General features: G+C 41.8%; 1 protein-coding gene and 1 pseudogene across 10 annotated transcripts in view; one reads left to right on the top strand and one right to left on the bottom strand.

The window, feature by feature from the left end:
* The window catches only part of OMA1 (OMA1 zinc metallopeptidase), an 82181-nt gene extending 61058 nt beyond the window's left edge, over positions 1 to 21123 (top strand). For 6 of the 10 annotated variants that reach the window (XM_035251624.3, XM_009001336.5, XM_078333020.1 and 3 more), the window contains one exon: positions 5339 to 5792. In XM_035251624.3, coding sequence (XP_035107515.1) covers positions 5339 to 5548 — 210 coding nt within the window. In that variant the 3' untranslated portion in view covers positions 5549 to 5792. Of the gene's footprint in view, positions 1 to 5338; positions 5793 to 8765; positions 9055 to 16157; positions 16339 to 17947; positions 19636 to 20840 lie in introns of those variants that run through there. The other 4 variants (XR_013520502.1, XR_008472947.2, XR_013520500.1 and 1 more) reach the window with 3 other exon arrangements.
* On the bottom strand, positions 64 to 1282 carry LOC100398736 (heterogeneous nuclear ribonucleoproteins C1/C2 pseudogene; annotated as a pseudogene).
* Positions 21124 to 21478: the final 355 nt, after the last annotated feature.

The raw sequence follows: 21478 nt of genomic DNA, 5'->3' as shown, positions 1-21478 counted from the left end.
CAAAACTACTAGGAGCGTCAAAAAGCAAGTGAAAATGGGACTAGGCGCAGGGAAATATGAATTAATGAACATGGGAAGGACAAGGATGGGGAGAACAGTGAGCATGTGCTGAAGATACTAGGGGAGAGGATCTGGTGAAAAATTTGATCTTAGACAAGCGCCTAGGTAAAGAAATAATGGGATAAGATTTCTAAACCCCACTATGTGCTTAAGAGTCATCCTCGCCATTGGCGCTGTCTCTGTCATCCTCTCCTTCCTCAGCCTCTTTTTCATCATCCTTGATCAACTCCAGCTGGTCATCACCCCGATCTTCATTATCATCATCATCCAGTAGGTCCCCCTCCTCAGCAGAGTCATCTGCACCTCCCTCAGACTCCATCTTCACATTAGTCTCATCTTTCTTCACAGAGCTGCTGCTCTGCTCCTCTTCTGACTTATCATTCTTCATCTCCTGCTTGTTTGCTCTGTTCCTTTTCAATTTTTTCCAGGTTTTTCAGGAGAGAATCCACTTTTTGTTTTATCTGGGTCAGTTCCTTCTTAATGGCCTGAAGGTCATCTCCTTTCAATTTTCCAGACTTGGAAGATCCCCGCTGTCCACTCTTAGAATTGAAGCCACTTTTGCCCCTTCGTGAGGTGTTTCCTGATACATGCTGACGTTTCAAGGGCACTACAGCCCGAGCAATAGGAGGAGGAGGAGGTACATGTGCTGGGTAACTGTACATCCTATCATAATAATCCCGTTGAAAGTCATAGTCCAAGTCAAAAGAGGAGCCGTACATCTCCACTGCAGATCGTTTCACACCTGCTTTTCCTCAGTTCACTTTTGGCTCTGCAGCCAGGTTAATATCTAAAACTTGGCCAGCAATCATTCTGCCATTCTCTCCTGCTACAGCAGCCCGGGCATTTCTCTCATTAACATATTGAACGAAGGCAAAGCCCTTATGAACAGAGCAGCCCACAATTTTGCCATACTTCGAAAAGATTGCCTCCATATCAGATTTCTTGACCACGAGAGTGTTGAGATTCCCAATGAACACACAGGAGTTCATGGAGCGAGGATCTGTCTTGTTGGTAACTTTCCTGGCCATTGTGTTTGATGATAAGGTTTGTCACAAAGCTGAAAATGTAGCTGAAGATCAAAAAAATCTCACAGGAGGGAGGAGGGAGAAGAGATTCGATTCTGAGTCTCCTACTCCCAGGTTCTACGTGCAGAAGCCGACTGCTGCTAGAGGTCGGCAACGCGGACACAACCGCTCAGTCTTCGTCTCTTCACAAAATGGCCTTTTTTTTTTTAAAATAGTAGACTCTAGCTTTTATTTTTAGACTCTAGAGCCTCAACTTTTAGGTCAAATGGAAGGTATAGAGATTTCCCTTATATGTCTGCCCCCACATACTCTCAGCCTCCCATGCTATCAAAATCTCATGCCAGAGTGATAATATTAGTTACAATTGATGAATCTATGTTAACTCATCATTATCACCCAAAATCTAATAGAGTTCACTCTTGGTGCTGTATATTCAGTGCATTTTGATATATGTATAATGACATGTGTCCACCATTATAGTATCATGCAGAGTAATTTTACTGCCTTAAAAATACACTCTATGCCTACTCATTCCTCCCTCCCCCAAGCCCCTGGCAACCACTGATCTTTTTACTGTCTCCATCGTTGTGCCTTTTCCAGAATATCATATAGTTGGAATCATGTAGCCTTTTCAGATTGGTGTTTTTCACTTAGCAATTTGCATTTAAGTTTCTCATATCTTTTCATGGCTTGATAGTTAATTTTTTCTTAGATCTGAATAATATTCTTTTGTCTGGGTATCCTGTAGTTTATCCATTCACCTATTGAAGGACATCTTGGTTACTTCCAAGTTTTAGCAAATAAAGCTGTTAAAAACATTTACCAAGCCAGCTTTTTATTCCTTGCCTGGCATTTAACTTCTCTGAGACTCAGTTTCCTCATCTATAAAATTGAGCTGATATTTTCTAAGGATTCTGAGATTTGAAATTACGTAGTTACTTAGATAAAAGTAATGAAATCTTATGTGAATAACTGCGAATAACTCAAGTACGCCTGTATTGCTGGTGACATTAAAGGTTGATAAAGCCTTTCTGGTAGAAAGCAGTTTGGTGCTATATAATAAAAATTATATTCTGTCTGCTCTTAACTCTTTGATTAGGTCATTCTATTTTGAGGGTTAGACTTCACATAACTCCAAATGGAGGTAAGAAAATAAGATTTTTTAAAAAAAACAAAGGTTTTTATAGCAGGGTAATTTATAAAAGCCCAACAGACACAACTGTGGGAACATTTCTAATGCCCAGTGATGGAGAAATACAAAGTAAATTACATGAGAGCAGGGACCATGACTATTCTGACCGACATGTACCTGGCACCTTACTCACTGTGGTGTTCTAAGTATTTGTTGTACTAAAAAGACTGAATAAGAGAATTTAAGGAAAAGAGAAGAGTTTGTATTGAATACCCAAAGATCTTAGGGGATGACATTCTATTCCTCTCTTTGTTGCTTTGCATCTCTCATTGCCAAACTCAGCTGTGCCGGCTGTTACCTGCTGGACTCCTTGCTTTCCCCCTTTACTGATACCAGTGCAGTCCTTAGACATAGGCATTACGCTGATATGGCGGCCATGACAGGTAAACTTTTCACTTGGGAAAGAAAATTAACATGTTGTAAAGGAGCTAAGACAAGAGTGACTACATCCCAGTTTTGCAGAGACAGTCTTGGCTTATGCCTGATGTCTCATTGTAAATCTCACTAGCATCTCCTTTCATTGTCAAAGATATCCCCATTTGGACAATAGGTCACTATTGAGCTGATGGTCTGACTTTCTGTTTACTTAAGTGCTATAATTGCTATAGTTGGGAAACTTTTTCTTGTTATGTCAATTCAGTTTACTTAAACACTTACTTGACACTCGGTCAAAATAAGGAATATATTAAATCTGCCGTGGAATACAAAGAAAAATAAGACAAGGCCCCTGCCACCAAAGAATTTCACATTAAGTAATGCTTGTTCAAACTCTCTAGCTTACTTTGGAAACTCATAGCCTCTTCAGAGCTAGAAGTGCTCCTAGACCCAAGCTTCTCCCCTGACCCCATTCACTTAGAGGACGCCTATCTGGCTTGCCTCTAACTATAAGTCCCCCTCTCCTGTGGGACTCAAGAACCAGTGCCCCTACCACACCCAACTCAAGGTATCTGGGATGATGGAATTTCTTGCCCAAACATGTTTCAGCCTGCTTTCAGGGCCCATGTGGACCTCTTCCTTGAACACATGCACACAAGGCCCTTTACAGTGCCAGATAAGCTAGGGCTGGGAAAGGGGGCAGATGGCAGGCTAATGGCGAGAGCTACAGTAAGCTCCCTGCAATCGTATGTGTTCTAAAATTCAAGAATTCTGATTTTGCACCTGGACTTGCAGGTAATTTTGAATGTGTATTCCTAAAAGTAGGAGAATGAACAGATTTTATGTAGTAGTGTATTAGCTTGACTTACCGCTTTTAGGTGTTTAGATACATGGTATCTGGGCCTCCATTTTCATTCTTGCCATGGACCCCACAAATATTAGATGCAGGTTGTTTAGAGTAAAACTGAAAATCCTTAGCATGATCTGTGCGGTCCTACATAATCTGCTCCTGCCCTCTATCCTGCTCCACCCAGCTGTACCTGCTTCTTCACTGTTCTAAACACCTAGGCACACTCCGTTCTCCCCTGTACTCACAGCTCCCTCTTGGAATGGTTTTTTCCTAGGTTGCTACATGGTCTTTTTCCTCATGTTCTTCAGGTCTGTCCCCTTCTTGACCCTCAAAGTCATTATCTTATCAGAGAGCCCTTGCCTGGATAGTCTTTGTAAAATCTTACCAGTCCGCAAACACTGTTCCCGCTACTTCCTATTTACTTCCCTTGTTAAGACACATCAATATCAAAAAGCCAGAAGTAGTAAAAAAATGAAAATAGTTTTTACCACTAAATGTCTTTCTTTTAAAACTCCTTAAATATGAAGGCCATTTTTTCTTAAACATTATTTTGGTCTTTATGTCTTAAAATTACCCACATACCCACTTTAAAGAGTTAAATAGTTCTAAGACTGGTTACTGCCATCAGTTTCAGGAGTAACTTTCCAATTCTATTGGATGATTCTTTTGGTATTTCCCACTGTGTCTAAATAACATGCTTATGTTGCTATGACCTAACTTCACTTTTGGGCCTTACTCATTTTCCACTGTGCAGGATGAGACGTAAGCCCTCTCTTCCCAGTGTCACACCCTGTGCATGCACACACACATGCAGCTCTCCCCTTCTTAGTATGATTAAATTGTACTTTTGGTTTCATCAAGATTTGATATTTTAAACCGTAAGCCCTAGTCATAGCTGAGCCCCATAATACACTGTGATTACTTTCCCTTCCTTTGTAGTGTTTTATTTTTCCTAAAGTTAAAAATTGTCATGATTTTGATTTGTTTACTTTTCTAGGTATGTTAGTCCATTCTTATGCTGCCAATAAAAACAGAAGACATACCTGAGACTGGGTAATTTATAAAGGAAAGAGGTTTAATTGACTCACAGTTTCCACATGGCTGGGGGATGGGCCTCACAATCATGGTGGAAGGTGAAAGAGGTGCAAAGTCAAGTCTTACATGGGGACAGGCAAAGGAGTGTGTTCAGGAGAACTGCCCTTTATAAAACCATCAGATGTCGTGAGACTTAATCACTATCATGAGAACAGCATGGGAAGGATCTACACTCATGATTCAGTTACCTCCCATCAGGTCCCTACCATGACATGTGGGAATTATGGGGATTACAATTCAAGAGGAGATTTGGGTGGGGTCATAGCCAACCATATCACTAAGTTATTAGCATCAATTCTACCTACCCAAGACTGTATCAGTTATGTATATCTTTTTTTAGTATATTCAGTCATCTATTTCTGCGATTTTCCTTTTCTTGAAAAAGTCTCTCATAGAATCTTTTTAAATCTGAATGATTGTTTTCAGGTCTGCTAGAGTTTAACTGAAACCACAGAGGTATCTCTAAGATTTGTTTACTCTCAAAAAAGCATTTGGGCAGTTGTTAAAGATATTAATACTATTGTCGTTGTCATTGTTGTTTTTCTAATATTATTTGACCAAATCATGAAAACAACTGTTCACTGTGAATTAGTGGTTCCCTTTTATGTGTTATAATCAAGACACCTTTTATTCAAAAAATATAGAATGCATTCTTTGTTGTATGTGAAACATATTAGGGATTACTGAAACAATCTGAATACATTGATTGTATATAGTATTTTTAAATTTTATTCTTTATAGGCTCTCAAAATTAGAGAGATGTGTAATTGCCCACCACTGTCTAAACCAGACCCTCGTTTGCTATTCAAACTCAGCATGAAGCATTTTCTCGAAGAATCAGAGAAAGAAGACCTAAATATCTCGAAGAAACAGAAAATGGATACTCTTTCTGTTCAAAAACAGGAACAAATACCATTAGCATACCTAGTTGAGAAAAGAACTGGCAGTTGAATTAAAATTTATGAGACACAAGGTATATGAAGAATGTTGCAGTCCTTATCATTTTATGTTACTTTTAAAAAAATGATGTTTGAAATGAACAAAAAGGATATTCAGGGTCAAATCATGTACATTACAGATATTATCTAAATTTTTCTAGAATTTATTTTTCATGAAATATTGATGTATTTTAATCTATGTTAAAATATCTTCAATGAGGAAAATGTCACAGAATAAATTTATATCACACATTTTACTCGGTCTTCTACTTTTGATTTAGAAGGCAGACCCCTAGTGGATGAGAAATGAGAACACACAAGTAGTTTTTATTGTAGAGAAGGTTTCAACTGAGCCTAAACTGGATTTCCAAGTCTGAGTGGTTATGATGAAGTGGGAAATAGTCTGAAGGTATCTGTTTGCAGGAAATTGTTAGCATCGGGGTGGGATTATGTGGAAAAAGGGACCTCAGGATAGAGAATTTCCTTGTCTTCACCTGTGGATGACTGGAGAAATGCTACAGGCGGAAGCTATTTTCCTAGAGAGACACAAGAAGTAGAGTTTGTGGTTCAGATGGCAAAGCAAGAAACAGAATTTGGGGAGAGGGCATTTCCATGGAGACACTGTGTTCCTGGTGCACTGAAGTCTTAACAGAAGATTGTGTCATTTGATTGCTTGATGGGATTACCATTTGGGAATCTCTGGGGTTCCCAGAGAAGATAACCACTCTGTTTCTATGACGGTGCCATCAAAAGAGCCAGAGGCAAGGCACTGCCCCCAAGTTGACCTTCTTGAGCTGCAGATATCAACAAGGGGACTGGAGGGAAATGACAAGAGAAGAAGCACAAGACACACCCCCAGTGGTGCCCAGTGCTGCATTATATAAATGTGGAAATATGACTTATTTAATATGTGTATTCCAAAACTAGTGAAGTCTAGTGATGCTTAGGTTATATTTCTAAGAAGGACATTTTTCTTTAAACACATTATATTAAATAAATATTTTCTTAGAGAATTACAGAGGAAAGGGACTACTTTCTATTGTGAATCTACTGTGAGCTGGGCCCTTTATTTTTTTCCATAACCCTGCTAGGTTTTATTATTATTATTTTACAATGACAAATAGGCTTGGAGAAGTTAAATAATATACCCAATGTCTCTCACTTTGATAGAACAAAGCTAGATCTATCTGACTACAAATCTGTCCCTTTTTCACTATGCTCAGATATCTAAGGGTAAGCTATCAAAACAAGGAACAAACTATTCTCAGTTGTTCATTAGCTTCCCCACATATGGCTTCAATACAAGTAAAAATCTCATAATTATGAAATCAGGGACCACTTGTGTTTCCTGCAGGTTGATTTTATAGGTTCTCTCAGACCCTTCTCTCAAAATTGACATGAAAAGCTTAAGATGAGGCAGTGTAGGAGGGTAGAACCTCTCCCACTGCCTGTGAAAGCCTGTGAAATCTCATCTGGGATGTGTCCTGTCACTAATAAATCTTCGTAGACAAACTCTAGTTGTTAAGAAGACAAGTTCAGAGGCTGTTTGTGTTTCTCAGGGCTTACTATACATTACTCGTAAGGAATTTCCTGATCTGCACACAAGACAACATTGGTCATAAAGAGGTTCACATTAACTATTCTCAATATAATCATTTTTTACACTCCTTGTGATTGGAGTATTGTAAAAGGCACTCCATAACATATAAAGACACTTGGAGAATGTCACCTAAAGGTAAACAGTAAAACACAGCATTAGATTTTCCTGCAGATTTCCTAAGAAAATAGTGTAGCAGAGACCTCTGTTTTTTCTTCTATACTGTCGTCACTTCTAATTGTGTTGTTCAGACTTCCTAGAAACGTATACAAGTTGACACCATGTCAGAAGGAGCAGAGATAATATCTTTATAGTATAAGATAAAGACTTTTTTCAACCAGTGGAATCAAATGCAAAAGAAATAAATGTTACAGTTCAGCTCAGTGTATTAGAAGAAATTAAATAGCAGTTGAAATACAAGATGTATATATATATTTAATTTTACATGGAAATAATCTCTATGTTCTGCACTTAATTGCAGAACTACTTTGTTCCTGTCAATACTTTTCATGTGCCTATAGGATTTAGATGATAGGCTGGTTAATTTAGTTGTTAGGAGCATGATGCTAATAAATCCAAGACACAAACTCAACCTGATTTTTTTATAATTCTGATAGTGTGAGACTATCCCCTAAAACTAAAGGACAGTGCATATATTTACTGCTATATTTATAATTCTTGGCACATTATAGGCATTAATTAATATTTTATTGACACTGTACAACAATCATCTGGTCAAAGGACTGAAAAAAAGGAGAAACAATCATACTCAAATCTCTGCTTCTGTAGTTGTAGAACCCTGGACAAGTCACATAAACTCTCTAATCTTCATTTCTTAATTTTAAAGTGGGGGCAAAAAAAATTCTCCTAGGTTGACTTGGTTGACCAAGTGAAATGATATAGCATTTAACACAAAGTTTAGAGCTGCAAATGAAATAATAATTGTTACCATATACTGAATGCATAGTTTGTACTATTAGCCATTTTCATACTGCTATAAAGACATACTCGAGACTGGGTGATTTACAAAGAAAAAGGGGTTTAATTGACTCACAGTTCCACATGGCTGGGGAGGCCTCATGAATCTCACAGTCATGGTGGCAGGGGAAGAGGCACATCTCAGTTGGTGGCACGTGAGAGAGATCAAGCAAGAGCAGGGGAAACCACCCCCCTAAACCATCAGGTCTGGTGAGAACTCACTATCATAAGAACAGCATGGAGGAAACTGTCCCCCTGATCTAATCACCTTTCTTGGCACATGGGGATTACAATTTGAGATGAGATCTGGGTGGGGACACAAAGAGCCAAACCTATCAACCATGCATGGTGCTAAGCATTTTGCAAGCACTGTTGAACCCCACAGCAACCCTGTTTATGGTAGATATTCTATTCAACTATGCCCTGTTGTAGATCAGGAAGCTGAAGGTTAGAGGGGTAATGGAAGTTGCTCAAGGTTACATGGTATGGTTCTTAAGATTTTTTTTACTTGGAAGAACAGAGAAACCAACACAAACCCAACCAAGAAAATGTGTTCCCTCAAACTAACAGAAAAGCCCAGAAATATTCTGCTTCAGGCACAGTTTAATCCGGGGGATCATGATGTCATCAGAGCAAGGGCTCTTTTTCTTTTCAGTCTTTCGCAGATGTTCCCTGTTGATGTCAAGATGGCTGCTGGTGCTCCCAGGATTGCATGTTTTCACATCCAGCTGGATGAGTGACTGACTCACACCCCAACTATTGAAACAAAGCCTTTTACACTAACTGCACCCCTGAAGCAATCACCATGGCAGGGGATGGCATTATTTTGATTGGCTTGGACCTATCCAGATCCAACCCTGGAGCTGAGGATGGGTACGACTCAACACCACCCAAACAGAATGGCTACTCCATGGTGGGAGAGATGCAACCACAGGGCTTATGAAGTAAGTGACAGAACTGGAATTAAAACCTTATGTTTATCCTTTCAGCAGGCAAAGAAACAAGATGATTCCTTGATAAATTTTATCTAAAATGATATTTAACCTGAGAAAAAATGTAGTACAAATTTTATATTGGTATGATAGCAAATTTTCATTAGCCTATTTGCTTTACCATTTAAAAGTTTTTTTGTTTGTTTTGTCTTGTTTTGTACTGAATTACATCCTCAAAACCAATCTATGAGATTGGAAGGACAAATGGCATTATTTACTCATAGGGGAGGAAACCAAAACTTGGAGGAATTAGGCAAGTGATCCAAGTGTGTATTCAGGTAAATGGCTGAACTGGGATTGGAACTGAAGAATCCACTGATTTGTAATCCAGAGTTCTTTCTGCAATACTGCATTTGGAGACGGCGCTGTTACCTCCATTTACCTGGAAACTGAAGCTCAAAAATATGTTAATGTGTGCCCAGCACTACTCACCTTTCAATGGCAGAACTGGTTCAAACCCTCTCTCATTTTCTGACTCCAAAGTCCGTCCTCCTCCATGTACTGCCACTTTCGTGAACAAATCTCATATAGAAAGTGAGGATGAAAAATGTGCATTCCCTTCACCCTTCACTGGTGAACAGCAGGGCCAACACCTCTTTTCCCTTATAAGCACCCATTTTAATAGTCTATGACAGATGGTAAAAATATCCATTTTAAGCATATGTATACATGTGAAGGATAAAATTCTTGTTGATCACCTCATAACATGTTTTGATGAGAGCCTAGAGAATTCTTTAATCTGTAGTGAGATGAGATAAATCTCCCACTTCATTACGGGAAAGAAAACTCTATCAGTGTTCTACCCATCTACACTTTGCCCCTAACCTCCATCAGACAACTTAGGCTAGTGGCTCCCAGCTTCTGAATCATCCAGGCCTCCTTTTACATTACCTGGCTCTGCCTGCAAGGGGTTTAAGTTCTATCCTGAAGAGTTGGTGTGTCTAGACTCATGCCCAGGTGTTCTCACTGCACTGGCTGTTTAGGAGACTGTGGGGTGTGGGGCATAAGTCACAGCGCAGCTCTGTTTCCAGGATGTCTCTGATATCATCAAAAAACCAAGCAGGGCCTCTGATCATCCTGTGATCTCTGGTGTTACCAAAGTTTCAGCCAAAAGAAAAAAAAATTGTTGTTTTAATTAGTTTGAGCAGCTTAATTATATGAGAGAAAATATAAAATTTTTAGTTAAGCTCTTTGAAATATTAAGCATAGCTGGCAGGCTCTCAGTACCATCTTAGTAGACCACAAGGGGCCTGGGACCTTATCCTGGGCAGCACTGGTCTAAAATAAGATTTGTTTTTTTTTCTTCCTTCAGAATATTAAAGTTAACATGTATTAATTTTGACCAGTATATTAAAGTTTAATCATACTTTTGTAGGTTAGAAATGGTGGATGGTTTACTTAAGAATTCTGTTCTTCTATATTTAAGGTTGTATTTCTGTAAGTAACTATTGCTTTTGCACAGAAATGTTGAGTTTAGTTTTTTCCAAATTATTCCTTTCTGATGTTACTGGAGCCTTGAAAGAATCAAGGGCAACATCACTAGTCTCATTTTTTTATTTGGGAAAATGGGATAGTAATATTTGCCCTACTCAATTCCCAGAATTATTATGGGTTTAAATACAGTAATGTGTATATGCTCTGCTGAACATCCCAAATGCCACACTGTTCTGATTCTTATTAACATACTCTAACATGTCTTCATCTGGGCTAGAAGATTATTAATTAAGAGAGGTCATTTCCAAACAGTTGGTTCTGATCTGTTACAACTCAGAATTGGAGATGATCTCTTCCTAGTTCAGTGTGAGAAGAAAGGAAACTTTTATTTGTGGCATATTTTGTTTTAGTCTGGGGTGTGTGTGTGTGTGTGTGTGTGTGTGTGTGTGTGTGTTTAACCTATTTCGGCCAGGTGCAGTGGCTCACGTCTGTAATCCCAGCACTTTCAGAGGCCGAGGTGGGCAGATCACTTGAGGTCAGGAGTTCAAGACCAGTCTGGGCAACATGGTGAAACCCTGTCTCTACTAAAAATACAAAATTTTATTACAGAGCTGGGTGGCAGGCACCTGTAATCCCAGTTACTGGGGAGGCTGAGGCAGGAGAATCGCTTGAACCCGGGAGGCAGATGTTACAGTGAGATGAGATCGTGTCACTGCACTCCAGCCTGGGCAACAGATCAAGACTCAGTCTCAATAATAATAATAATTAACCTAATTCTGTTAATCCATATGGCCCTTGTCTGGAGAGTGTTCCTGATTTCCATCAATTTCTACATTCTGATGTTTAAGTCTGGAGAAATAAGGCCAGCCTTTTCCTGGAATCACCAATCGATTCGCCAGATGATGTGCTGGGAAAATAGGAATCTTCACAGCGACCCTGTGAGGCATGTTTTATTCTCCTAATTTACAGAAAAGAAAATGGGGGTTCACAGGACTGTGTAACTCTATAGAGGTCACACAGTAGCCCAGGAATTTAGCTAGGTCTATGACACTCAGAGGCTTTCACTGTCTTTAATACACCTCCCCTCACACAAAAGAAATGGGAGCAATTGGCAGGACAATGTGGGAAACATTTATTTGGGACCCCTGCTTTGTTCAAGTGCCTAGAGCATTTCTCCTCCATAGTCCCTGAAACTTTCCATGATCTCCTCTCTAAATACCAGCTCCCTTTGCCATGAGCCATTCAGCTAACTAAAAGGTATTCATGAAAAAGGCCCAGCAGCCTAGTTGACCCAGTTGACCCTTGACAATGCAGGGGTTAGGGCACTTTTTGGACCCTAATAGCTACCCAAAGTCACATGGGCCACAAGCTTTGACTTCTGAGTGCATTACGAAGAACTAACTCCTCCTCTCAGGAGAACCATTAGGTTAAGTAATTGCATTTTTTGCCATTACTTTTAAATGGCAAAAAAAAAAAAAAAAGGCAATTACTTTTGCACCAACCTATAGTTTAGGAAAGCACTGAGGATTCAAGGTCAGAAGATCTGAGTTCACATCCTGCCTTCCCTACCAGCTGTGGGATCCAGCAAGTCACTACGCCTCTTGAAAGCTCAGTTTATCCTTACCTGTATGTTGTGGCAACGGAAAGATCTCTGTTACTGCACTTACCCCATCATGCTGCAAGCTGGCTATTGGCCTGGGAGCTCCTAGAGAGCAGGAGCTCTGGCATCCTCATCTTTTTTATCCACAGTCCCCAAGAATGCTTGATGCTTTATGGGTGATTCCTAGTCTCTGTATCTGGAATGACCCTAATAGCCTCCTTGAAGTAGAAGTTTGACTGGGAAATCAAAATCCAGACATGAAGTGATATTTACATGTATGTGACAGCTCGTTTGGGAGCAGACGTTTATTGAACAGCCAGAACAGATTGCAGAGTTAACACTCAACAGCTTCATCCAGAACACAGAAATCTGTCGGAGTTGAAATGTGAAGGAAACGCAGGCTGGGCAGACACACCAGTCTTGGGAGGCATGCTTGGCGGTGCTCAGACTTTCTCTGCAGAGTGCCCTCAGGTCAGACTGTTCTGGCAATGAGGTCTTTAGGGCTTGGTAAGATCAAGTCCCTAACAATAAGAGCAGTAACAAGAGCAATAATAATGGCCACCACTCATTATTGAGACCTCTTACAAACCAAGCTCTGAAAGCACTTGACATGCAGTAGCTCGCTTGACTCCTGCAACAATTCTGTGAGGCAGATAAAATTGTCCCACTTGATTTATGAATGAGGAAATCAAGCTCAGAGAGTGTGAGTGAGTTGACTCAGGCCTCCCAGGTAAGACTTACCTTGACCCTGCAAGCTCTTGGGTCTCAGATGAAATGCCATTTGGAGGCATTAAGTGTTGGGAGCTCTGGCTGGTTGGTTGGATTGTAAAGCATGACAATACAGTGCGGTGTGGGGAAATGTCATTTGATTTATTTTATTCCCCTGGGACTACTTCCTCTCTTAACATGACTAGCAAGGTACGGCATAATTGAAGGTGAACAGAAGTCCTAGATGGGAGAAGAGAAGATCAGAGGGACCCTGGTTACTTTTTATGAATGTTTATGATAATAGTAGGCAATAGTAATAGTTAGCATTTATGAAGCAGAAGGTGTTGGGGATGCTACTAAATACTTTTCATATATTATCCAATTTTGCACCTGACATAATGCTGTTGTTGCCCAGCTACATTAGTCTGTTCTTCCATTGCTATAAAGAAATACCTGAGACTAATTTCTAAAGAAAATAGATTTAATTGGCTCACAGTTCTGCAGGCTGTACAGGAAGCATGGTGGCATCAGCTTCTGGGAAGGCCTCAGGGAACTTATAATTATGGCAGAAGTGCAAAGAGGAGCAAGGCATCTCATGTGGTGGGAGCAGGAGGGGTGGGGAGGTGCTACACACTTTTAAAAGAACCAGATCTAGTGATAACTCACTCACTATCACAAGAACAGCACTGAGGGGATAGCGCTAAACTACTCATCAGAACCCGCCCCATGATACAATCACCTCCCACTGGCCCCACCTCCAAAAAAAGGATTGACGATTCCATACAATTCAACATGAGATTTGGATGGGGACACAGATCCAGTCTCACCAGCCAACAGCCACTGTTCCTCTTGCTTTTCATTTTGTTTAGGTGACGGTATGCCCTGCCTGCAAATATCTCAGTCAATTATCTAATGCTATTCACCTAAGCCAAGGCCAGGTCTAAGAACAGGTGTGTAGCTAGATATGATGAATAAGAAAGAAAGCAATGTCAAGTACTCCAAGAATGGCAAAAATTTTCCTCCCTGAGAAGAAAGAGGCCACAGAAGATTCTGTTTTAATTGTTTGTTTGCTTATTTGTTTTTACCTATGTCTTTTATCCCTGCCTTGCAAGTTCTGTTTCAAGATATGATGACCCAGGGAATCCCAGGGATACCAACCCAGAATCCCAGTGTCACTGGGTGCTGGGGCAGTGCTGGCATTGCCTGCCTCAAAACTTTTTGTGAAGTGAGATAGTAAATGTCTTTATTATTTATGCCACTATTAATTGGGTGTTTTGTTACTTGTTCCTAAAAGTATTCCTACTGATAAAATAGTATTGGTTCCATTTTATAATTGAGAAAACCAGGGCATAAAAAATTAAATCATTTTTCCTCTGTCACCTGGCTTGTAAGTGGGAAGGCCTAATAAGCTTGTGCTACTACGATTCTGCCTGGATCCAAGTCTACAGTCCAAGGAATTTCATTCCAGGGGTGATAGGTTGGCTCAATCAAGTAAGAAGGGCTCTTGACACTGGGCAACTGAGTAGGGAGCTGTCAGTCATAGGAGATGCTGAAGCAAAGAAAAGACAGCCATCCATGAAGGTCACTGGGAGGAGAACCAGGCTCTAAGTAGACAGGAGTCAGAAAGATGGACCATGTGCAAGATGCTAACGTGTTATAAATGTGTTCTGTAATAGAACCACATGGGCCCAAAGAATAGGCAAAAAAAGAAACTGCAGTCTTGGCTAACCAGGTTTCCAGTTTGGTGATGAGACAGTGCTTCAGACATCTGTGGTCCAGGAATGGGTTTGATAGTGCTGCTCCTGGACCATTGAGGGTGATGGCAAGGTGAAAGGTAAGGGTCAGGCCTGGATCTGCATGAAAGTCCCAACTCTGTCCAGGCAGGGTGGCTCATGCCTATAATTTCAGCACTTTGGGAGGCTGAGGTGGGAGGATCACTTGAGGTCAGGAGTTCAAGACCAGCCTGGGTAGCATGGCGAAACCCCGTCTCTACTAAAGATGAAAAAATTAGCTGGGTATGGTGCTGCACACCCATATTCCCACCTACTTGGGAGGCTGAGGCACAAGAATTGCTTGAACCTGGGAGGCAGAGGTTGCAGTGAGGTGAGATTATGCCATTGTACTCCAACCTGAGTGACAGTGAGACTCCGTCTCAAAAATAAATAAAATAGAAATAAAAATTAATAAATAATAAATAAATAAAACGCAAGTCCCAGCTTTGCTATTTCTTAGCTGCCAACCTCACATTCCCTCTTTGTCAAATGGGAAGAATGGCTTCAGTGTACTTCCTAGGGCTGCTGTGAAGATTAAATGAGATGATTGTACACATCTACAAACGTTTATTGAAGACCCCTATATGCCTAGCCTTCTTTCAAATCCTGATGTCTGTGTAAGCTGAAAGTGTTTCACGAATTTCAAATATTAGTATTATTATTTATTTTTAAAAATTATCTAAGTCCTCTCTTCCTCCTACCCTACCAAGGAACTCCATTCCTCTATTTTGAAATAAATTGAGCTCTTACCCAGGAAAATAGAAGAAACGGCTCCAACAGACAGTTTCCAGCAAGACAAATCCCCAATGGCTTCTCCCTGCCACCGCTCAATAATGGTGTTTGCTATAAATCAGAGAGCTTCTTTATCAAGTGCCTTGGAAGCGCTTGGGACTGATTTAGCCCTAGAGTGAGATTAATCACAAATTGCTGCTTTAGACAGAGTGATGGGTGTGAATTAGAAGGTTCGTGGAGATCATTCTGATTCACCCCAATTGCTATAGATAGCTGGAATTTACAGAACTAAGGCCCTAAGTTTTTAAACATTTCTCAGTTTAAGAAAAATTACTACATCTAAGAGTAGATTTCTTTTCCCCTAATAATGTCACAGTGGGATGGGGAAGGAACTAATGTTTTCTTTTTAAAAGCACCTAACTGTGAGTGCCAGACTCTATGCTTATATCATGTTTTTAATCCCTATAATATCACCCTGAGATAGGTCTGGCTATCCTCATTTATCAGATAACAAAAGTGAGACCCACATCGGTGAAAAGACTTACACAATGTTATGCAATGCCCAGGTAGCTGAGATGAATAAAATGCATGTCTGTGTGATTCCAAAGCCTTAACAAGGAGCCTCTTGGATCATTGATGGCAGATCCCTGGAAGCAGAGCTCCACATAAATACAAAGAATAAATGAATCACATAACGCTTGCTGTAATTGCCGGCCAGCAATGATGCCTGAGACGGTCCCCTAGGACCCAGCTTTAATGATACTGTCCTGTGATGACCTTCTCTAATATCTCACCTTTTTTTCCATAAGATAGAGGATGCATGAATGAAAGAAGGTCCACCAGGAAGAATGTGTCTGCTTCCTCTCTGCTCATACGCAGTGTAATGGCCATGGAGGGGCATCACTCAGATCACTCCTCAAGAGAACCCTCTGTGGCGTGCATAACTGACAAATGCTCCAGTTGCCACACCTTCATATCCACAGTAACTGGGTATGTCGGGGGCACTAAAGCTGGGGCATTCCTTCTGCACATGAGATGGTGTCATGGATGACTATTGCATGAGGACTCCCTGTTGGCCTGGCCAAAACGTTCTTAGAACTGCACTGTAGTCACAGCTCTTCCTTCTTCCTTCTCCTTCCTTCCCACTTTCCTTTCTCATATGTCAGACCCACATCATGGTCTGAAGGCTCTTCCTGTCTCATCCTGATCACCTCCTTTGTCATGTACAAGAACTTCTCCAATACATCTCATGCACAGCTAATCCCATCTTGGTGTCTACTTCCTGAAGATCGCTAATGGAAAGACACAGTGATTCTGTTTCTCCAGCCCACATGTCTATCACCTGGAAAACAGATCAATTCTATGATATCATCATGCAACAGAATACTATAGAGCAGTGAAAATGAGTGAATCGGAGATAGAGGCATCAACATGGATACATCTGAAAAACAATGTTGAACAAAACAAAAGTGTTGCAGAGTGATACATACATACAGTATGTAACATTTATATAAAGTTTTAAAACTTGTCAAAGGATGTCATATGTAATTTGTAGATGAATACATAAAGCATAAAAACACACTAAGTGCCTGGGGCAGTGGCTCAGGCCTGTAGTCCTAGCACTTTGGGAGGCCAAAGTGGGTGGATCATGAGGTCAAGAGATCGAGATCATCCTGGCCAACATGGTGAAACCCCATCTCTACTAAAAATACAAAAATTAGCTGGGTGTGGTGTGCATGCCTGTAGTAATAGCTACTCAGGAGGCAGGAGAATTGCTTAAACCTGGGAGGCAGAGGTTGCAGTGAGCCGAGATCATGCCACTGCCTGGCAATAGAGTGAGACTCCATCTCAAAGAACAAAACACACACACACACACACACACACACACACACACACACACACACACAGGAAAGCTAAACCCAAATTCAGGAGAGAGGTTACCACAGAGGAGAAAAAGAAGAATGCAAAGGGGTTTTGTATTTTAAGCTGCGTGCTTGGTACACAGTTGTTCATTATGCCTGTGCTTTTTATATGCCTGAAATATTTCATAATAAAAAATTTAAACATATTAAGTCATACCCAACAAATTGTCTCTAGTGAAAAATGATAAAATAATTTGAAATTGGCTATGTTTTGGGAAATTTTGGATATATGTTGTCACATGCCATCAGTTGAGTCTTAGTCTACTGCGGCTTTTACTACACCAAGTAGCGAATATTTATTTTTATGTTTGTTTCTGTTCTCTTTCTCTCCCCAACCCTCACTGGACCATGAGCTCTAAGAAAGAAGACTCTCATCTCCTTATTTCTGAATCCCCAGTGGCTATGACAGTAGCAAGGGAGCAATATGTGTTTATTATGTTTTTAATAATCAGGAGAAGAGAAACCAGGGACTGGGGAGTGAGATGGCAGGTAGTACAGACCGCAAAACCTAAGTAACTATTTTTTCAATATAATCGAAAAAGCAGAGCTTCCGCTTTTGTTTGAGTGCTGCTACATATGGGCAATAGGGCTACAGTGGGGCAGCTGGGGGCCAGGCCAGACGGCCTGAGGTGTGTGAGGTCTTGTTACAGTGGCAGCCACTTTGTTACATGTTTCAGGCGAAGAGTTGGGCATTATCCTCACAACTTGGAGAGTTCGGCATTATCACTGCTTTTCGCAGATAAGGAAACTAAGGGTCAGCAAATTTGTATCTGCATCAAACAAGGCAAGCTGCGGACCTGCTGAGGCCACTCACTCAGGTATTCATATATTCATTCACTCAACAACACCTGCATTCCAGGCACTGCTACGCCAGGTACTGGGATACAGTGATGAATGGCTCAGACTGAGACCCACCCCAAGGAGCACCCCAGCTAGTGAGGGCTCAGATGCACAAGCACCGCTACCCTTACAGTCACAGACTGGTTCTGTGACAGGTGCTGGTCAACGGGGCTGTGGTGGCACAAGGAAGAAAAACATCACCAGTGCTGAATGTTAAGGCTTCCTGGAAGAATGACCTCCAGATGAAACCCAGGTGAAGGTAGGTGGAGGGAAGACAGGAGGGTGTTTGGCAGGGGAGGAGGATTATCCCTTTCATGAAAGAGCATCCTTTCTGAGACCTGATGAAAGAGCACAGTGTCAGGGCTTCCCGTGACAGCCAATAGTGCATTCTCTCAGAGTATCCCATTCATCTGCCTTCCAGGCTCCAAGTCCTTGTCTTCAGGGACCACCCCTGGGCCCCCACATTGCTTCCACACAGACCTACCCACCCCATCTGTATTAGTCCAGGTCCTCTGAGAAAGCAGAAACAAGACAGGATTAAACATGCAAGAAATCTGTTGGAGGAAATGCTTGTGGGAAAAAATGAAGAGGCCAGGGGAGGCTGGAAAAGCCACAAGTTCACAACGCAGGCCTGACTCCCTGTGAAGGAGCAAAGGAGGGGAGGGAGGGCTGAGGGAAGCGTTTTTAGACAATCCTAAGGAAACTTTGACAAGGCTGGGAGTCCTGGAGCCATGGTTGCCCAAGAGAGGAGTCCCAAGTCTCCAGGAAGGGCCCTTCCTCAGCATCCCTGCCCTGCTCCTCCATTGGCTGGGGGTGGCCAGGGGTAGTCAGGATGCAGTTTGTGCTGGATTTTGGAAAGCAGTTGTGGGGACCACTGGGCAGTCATGCTCCCTGAAGCTTGGTATCTGAGAGGAATATTCTCCATGGCCAACATACTGCCCTAGGTTTGATATACCCCCAAATCTGGCTTCAGCTTCAGCCCCTCTTCCTGGATTCTGCCAAGAGAAACAGTCCTGAGCAAAGATGGCATTGGGCAGTGATGAAGGGCACAGCTTCACAGCAGCCCCCATTTCTGCCACTGACCATGGGTGCTGCAGGTAAGGCATTGAGCCCCCCCAGTTTCCTTGTGGGAAAGTGTGGATAATAACAGTTCCTGTCTCCTAAGGTTGTTACAGAAGTACTTGAATTAAAATGCATGGTAAGTGCCCAATAAATGATATCTATTATTATTTTAATGGATCCATTTTTGATTTAGGGACCATTTCAATGCATTGGTTTGATGGGGCTACATCAGAATGTGAAAGCCTTGCATTCCCACCACTGCTGTGTGCCAGATATACCTGCATCTCACTCTCCTGAATGCTTCACCATCTTTCCATGAAGCTGCTCCTGACCTTGAGGTTTGGTTTTGGGTCCTCCTCTGAACCTGTAGCTTCCTTTTCCCACAGAACTTTTTACAATGATTAGTTGCATGTTTTGTTGTTGTTTTCATTTCTTGAAATAAACTGAGAATTCCTGTTGGGGTGAGGACGATGTCCTATTTCCTGCCACATCATCAGTGCCTACATGTTGGCTGACTCCTGCCCTAGCCAGGCTCAAACCCAGGGCTTCTCTCTAGGGTCATGCAGGGTGCTTGTCTGAGAGGAGAGGAGGGCTGCAGTCCACCTTGTGGCAGGGGCCCAGTGGTGTGCTCAGGGGCTGTGCCTGCCTGAAGTTTCCATTCATACAGCATTGCTTAAAGCTTGTCATATGAGCCTCTGATAGACTGCATCTGTCCAGAGGAAGGGCCTTTTCTTATTTGAGAAAGATACTATATTGGTTAACAACAGCTCTGCCAATAAGCCAGGCCGAGAATGTGTGCAAAAGCACCAGCACGATGTCTCACACTGTGTCAGCTACTCCTGCAAACTTCTGGAAAGGCTTTGATGAGCATTTCTGAGTGTTTCTGCCTTAGCAATATGATGGGTTAGATTCAATCACAGTCTCATACTGTGGCTTGATCTCAGCTCACTGCAACCTCCACCTCCCGAGTTCAAGTGATTCTCCTGCCTCAGCCTCCCAAGTAGCTGGGACTACAGGCACCCACCACAACGCCTGGATAATTTTTGTATTTTTAGTAGAGACCAGGTTTCACCATATTGGTCAGGCTGGTCTCAAACTCCTGACCTTGTGATCTGCCCACCTTGGCCTCCCAAAGTGCTGGGATTACAGGCATGAGCCACCACGCCCAGCGTTAGATTCATGTTTCTAAGCTCCTCTCCTGCCCTGACATTCAGTGATTAGAGGAAGCCTGGTGTTCGAAAAGCGCTGAGGTGTGAGGATGAGGACTGCCCTAAATGGAGTTCAGAATGGTCGCATCCTCTCCTGGGCTATAGTTAGCCTTGCCCATCACCCTTGTCAGCTCTTGCCTCCTCCTCCAAGGAGCCTGCCTGAGCAAGCCCACATCCATTGTATTTGCTTTGTACTTTATATTTTATTAGGTGACTTTGATATGTTACTTCCTTTAATTCTCAAGCAACCTAGTGCTAGGTCTTGGTGTTATATTGGTGTTATATCTGATAGATGAGGGAAAAGGAACTCAGAGAAGTTAAGTAACATTCACAAGGCCACACAGCTAGTACAAGGGCCAAGTTCAGGCTTGAACACAAATCTAGGCAGAAGAATTCCTACCCACCTTATTTATGCTGCTTATAATGTTTCTCTGCATTGCATATTTCTGGCCCCATTTAGAATATGAAAACCTCAAGGACAAGGGACATGATTCTGCTTCATTCCATTCTCTCCTGAACGCATCATGCACATGGTAAGCGCTGTCTAAATGCTGTCTGAGTAACAGTGGAAATCCTTGAGATGCAATCGCGTCATATGTCAAGCCCTGGTAAGGACCTGTACAAACACAGACCTCAGCGTATGCATGACAATACACACATTGATGTCTTCCATGCATACACATGGTGCAGCTGGTATGATACCTTTAAGAAAACATCTCTAATTAAACAACAAAAATGTTATTCTGCCTGTGCCTGCTTAGCAACTGTGGTTTGGTGGCCAGAGCATTTGCTTCCACATTTCTGCAGTGTGCTCTTCCCTGCTGGTCAACTCTCCTCCTCACAGCCCAGGCTCTGCACCTCCTGTCATTTAGTATCTGGTCTTCCTTGACCCCTCTGGCTGGATGCAGGATCCATTTGCTTGGACCTGTGAGCTCAGCTTCCCTCATGCAAACCTTCCCGTCTCTTCCTAGCTTTGGGTCATTCACCCACAGTCTTGGAGACCCAGCTCCACAGATGGTCCCAGTGGACAGCCCCACAGCTTGTCTCAGATTCTCAGGCTCTACTGAAACACATCGCAAGGATGTGTACAGACTCATA

This window comes from Callithrix jacchus, chromosome 7 (assembly GCF_049354715.1).
Source record: "Callithrix jacchus isolate 240 chromosome 7, calJac240_pri, whole genome shotgun sequence".
Classification (NCBI taxonomy): Eukaryota; Metazoa; Chordata; class Mammalia; order Primates; family Cebidae; genus Callithrix; species Callithrix jacchus.
The sequence above is the reverse complement of the archived record's forward strand: the minus strand, read 5'-3'. Positions and strand labels throughout refer to the sequence as shown.